General features: G+C 38.1%; 1 protein-coding gene across 2 annotated transcripts in view; it reads left to right on the top strand.

Moving 5' to 3' along the window:
* Window positions 1-1082: 1082 nt before the first annotated feature.
* Window positions 1083-3047, top strand: part of abcf1 (ATP-binding cassette, sub-family F (GCN20), member 1) — a 41260-nt gene continuing 39295 nt past the window's right edge. Inside the window, exons 1-3 of one of the 2 annotated variants that reach the window (XM_031871246.1) lie at window positions 1083-1272; window positions 2266-2312; window positions 2427-2501. In XM_031871246.1, the coding sequence (XP_031727106.1) occupies window positions 1212-1272; window positions 2266-2312; window positions 2427-2501 (183 nt within the window). In that variant the 5' untranslated portion in view covers window positions 1083-1211. Of the gene's footprint in view, window positions 1273-2262; window positions 2313-2426; window positions 2502-3047 lie in introns of both variants that reach the window. The other variant, XM_031871245.1, reaches the window with a different exon arrangement.

The following is a 3047-nucleotide window of genomic DNA, read 5'->3' as shown; positions in this document are numbered from 1 at the left end:
AACATATCAGGAACAGACGAGTCAGTGTTCATTCAGGCAGGTCGTCTTTTGAAATCAAAACCCCCCAAAAATGAAATTGCCATGATTTCTTTATCACAAAAAAATTCAAAAGACCTAAATGGTCCCATTTAGCATGGGAAAATTATTGAAAACACTGAATAATATTGAAGACCGCAAAAAATTATATTCCATAATGTTGAAAAATGTAAGTTATTTAATAAAGTATGGGAAGAAGGCAGATCCCATTGAATGTCCCATGGAAGTGAAAACTATTCTGATAACTAAACCTATAAATAGAGTGGTGTTTTGTTATGTTGAAAAAGCATGACATGTTGTGGAGAGAGGGGTTGCTGATCAATTACACTAATGGGAGTCAGAGGGAAAATGTTCAACTGGGTTATGGAAGAGGGCACTTTTGCTGAACGTAATCTATAGTCTATGGACGAAATCAGACTCGGGCTTTTAAAGTGTGTTTTGGTGCTGTGAGAACTTTGCCAGTGTGGGCACTTCAAGTTGAGGTATAGGTATAGCTGTGTTGTCGAAAACTACAGTTTGTCAACAGCCGATCAGATCATTTGTAGGGCATGGAGACATTAACAAATCTCCCCTTGTGGGATGAATAAAGTATCCATCCATCCATCCATCCATCCATCCATCCATCCATATATATATTTATATATATATATATATATATATATATATATATATATATATAACTTCAACCCCCAAAAAGTGCTTCACACAGAAAACAAGTTAGACTGGACAGGAGATGCAAGAGATTTAGGAGAGTAGGCTCCATGAGTATTCTTTTGTAACTTTGCTACAATTCCTGTGTGATTACTAGAAACGTTGTTGGCAGGGTCGATCTGGGAACAAAATTGGACCCTGTCAATTTCAGTCTGTACCGATGGATTAGGGTTTACAGGAAATGACTGTAAGAGCAAACTATCTCCAGAAGATGGCAGTAATGCAACACTGGCGTGAGCTTCAGATTGTCCATTCCTCCAGCCTAGAGGTGGTGGTATCTCCCCTCGACCGGTTTGTCATCCGAGCAAACTGCCAGACGAAGCAGAACAAAACTTTGTTGATGACCCGGCATGTGCCTGCCGACGTTGGGCCGCATGACGTGTGAGGCTATTCATTCTACTGGATAGAAAAAGGACATCGTTTAAACTACGTTATTTTCAGGAAGTCGAAGTTAGAGTAACATAATGCCCAAGAAGATGAAAGAAGAAGCGGTGTGGGTGGACGATGAAGTCGCCCCGGCAGCTGGTGAGATTAGGTTAACGTTTAGTGAGAAGCTAGCCAGCAGGCTAACTAGTGCCACCGCTAGGCTAGCGTGAATGCTAATCAAGCAGTAACGTTAGTCCAGATGAGGTGTCACAAATGCCAATCTCCGTTGAAAATCTTCAATTTTCACTCTGACTTGGTGATTGGAAACGGTGGATATCTGGTCATAAACCACTTCATTTCTTTCATGATCTAGAGCATCTTATGGTCGATTCAGATATAAAAGAGTTCATCTAGAGGGATTTATTGTAATACATTCCAATTTATAATTGAAGTCAATTGCTCGATAATTAGACAACGTTAAGCTAGACAGAGCTAACAAGTACATGTAATAATGAAATCGTTAAAATGGCCAAAGTGTTTTGATCGGCGAGCTAACAGTTGATTAGCATCTAATGCTAACGTGAATCTAAACAAATGGTGGATGTAACGTTAATTCTGTTTGGTCCAACATAACGACACATACACCGGGTTCATTTGGTCAGCAAATGCTACTATGTCAGCATTAATACATATCATATTATATCTAATATAACTTTTAATAACTAACGCTAAGTGATAAACTAAAGCTAAGTGTATTGCATCTGTTAGGTGATGCAATACTCCTGTCGGCATTGACATGTGAAATATGTGAAATAAAGTGGCAGTTTACTCGTGACAGTACAGGACTCCAGTCATGACTTTGTTTTGATTTTCTTCATTACAGTAAACAGATAAAGTAAAACAGAAATGAAACAATGACTGAGGTTAAAAATGCTGACTCAGGTTAAAGGGGTTTGAGGATATTCACAGTGTAACGTTACAACCATGAACTCTTCATACAAGGTAAAGGAAAGGATGAAGTGTGTTGGTAAGCCTCCAAAACAGTTTATTTAGTTTATTTTCAGATACAGTTTGCTGGAGTCGCACCTGACACGCATAATGTCTGATAGTCCACTGATATTGTGAAATTAAAAATCTGTTTTCTTCCAGCAGATAAAACGGTGAAAAAGGGGAAGAAAGATAAAAAGGGAAAAAAAAGTGTGAGTACTCATTTGTAGTTTCTAAGTACAGTACTAAAAGGCTTCATAGCTGCAGTTTTATCTCTGTGGTGCAATACATCTCATTAGATTTGTTGTGTGAATGTTTTTCTCTAGTTCTTTGATGAACTCGCCACAGATGGCAAACCTGAAGTAGATGAGGTGGTTGTGAAAGACACACAAGGAAAACAGGTAATCGTGAGTCTGAAAGTAGGTATTTAATGGACAAATGGATGGTATTTAATGGATGGTACACTCTTAATAACAACTATGTATACAATTTGCTGGCTAACGTGACTTTTTAGGCTTGCAGAATGTGAGAGATCCAGTTCTGTGCTATAGTGTAGCAACAAACCAGAGTTTGCTATTCAGCCTCCTTATTACTATAGCCCATTTCAGACATGCACTGCATTGTACATGTAGTTGTGCCGCTTTTTGTATTTTTTGGGATATTTCTTTACATTCTTCCGGATCAGTATCAGGACTGATCTGGGCCCTTTTTTAAACGATAGATATCAGCTAAAATAAAGCTGATCAAAATGAGATTCTGTTTCTACTGTGGTTTGTTACCTCAGCCTGCTAGTGTTGCAGTGCTGCTCTCCTGTTCGATAGCCGACTCTTCAGTGCAGCGCTTTCTTTTTTCTGTCTCAGTAGATATAGAAATCCAAAGTGTTCAATATAGAATTAATCAAAAAGCAATTATGAAATAATATGAACAAATTGTGTGTATATATATAT

This window comes from Anarrhichthys ocellatus, unplaced genomic scaffold, assembly GCF_004355925.1.
Source record: "Anarrhichthys ocellatus isolate YVR2014 unplaced genomic scaffold, GSC_Weel_1.0 scaffold57, whole genome shotgun sequence".
Taxonomy (NCBI): domain Eukaryota; kingdom Metazoa; phylum Chordata; class Actinopteri; order Perciformes; family Anarhichadidae; genus Anarrhichthys; species Anarrhichthys ocellatus.
This window is presented reverse-complemented; position numbering and strand designations above follow the sequence as displayed.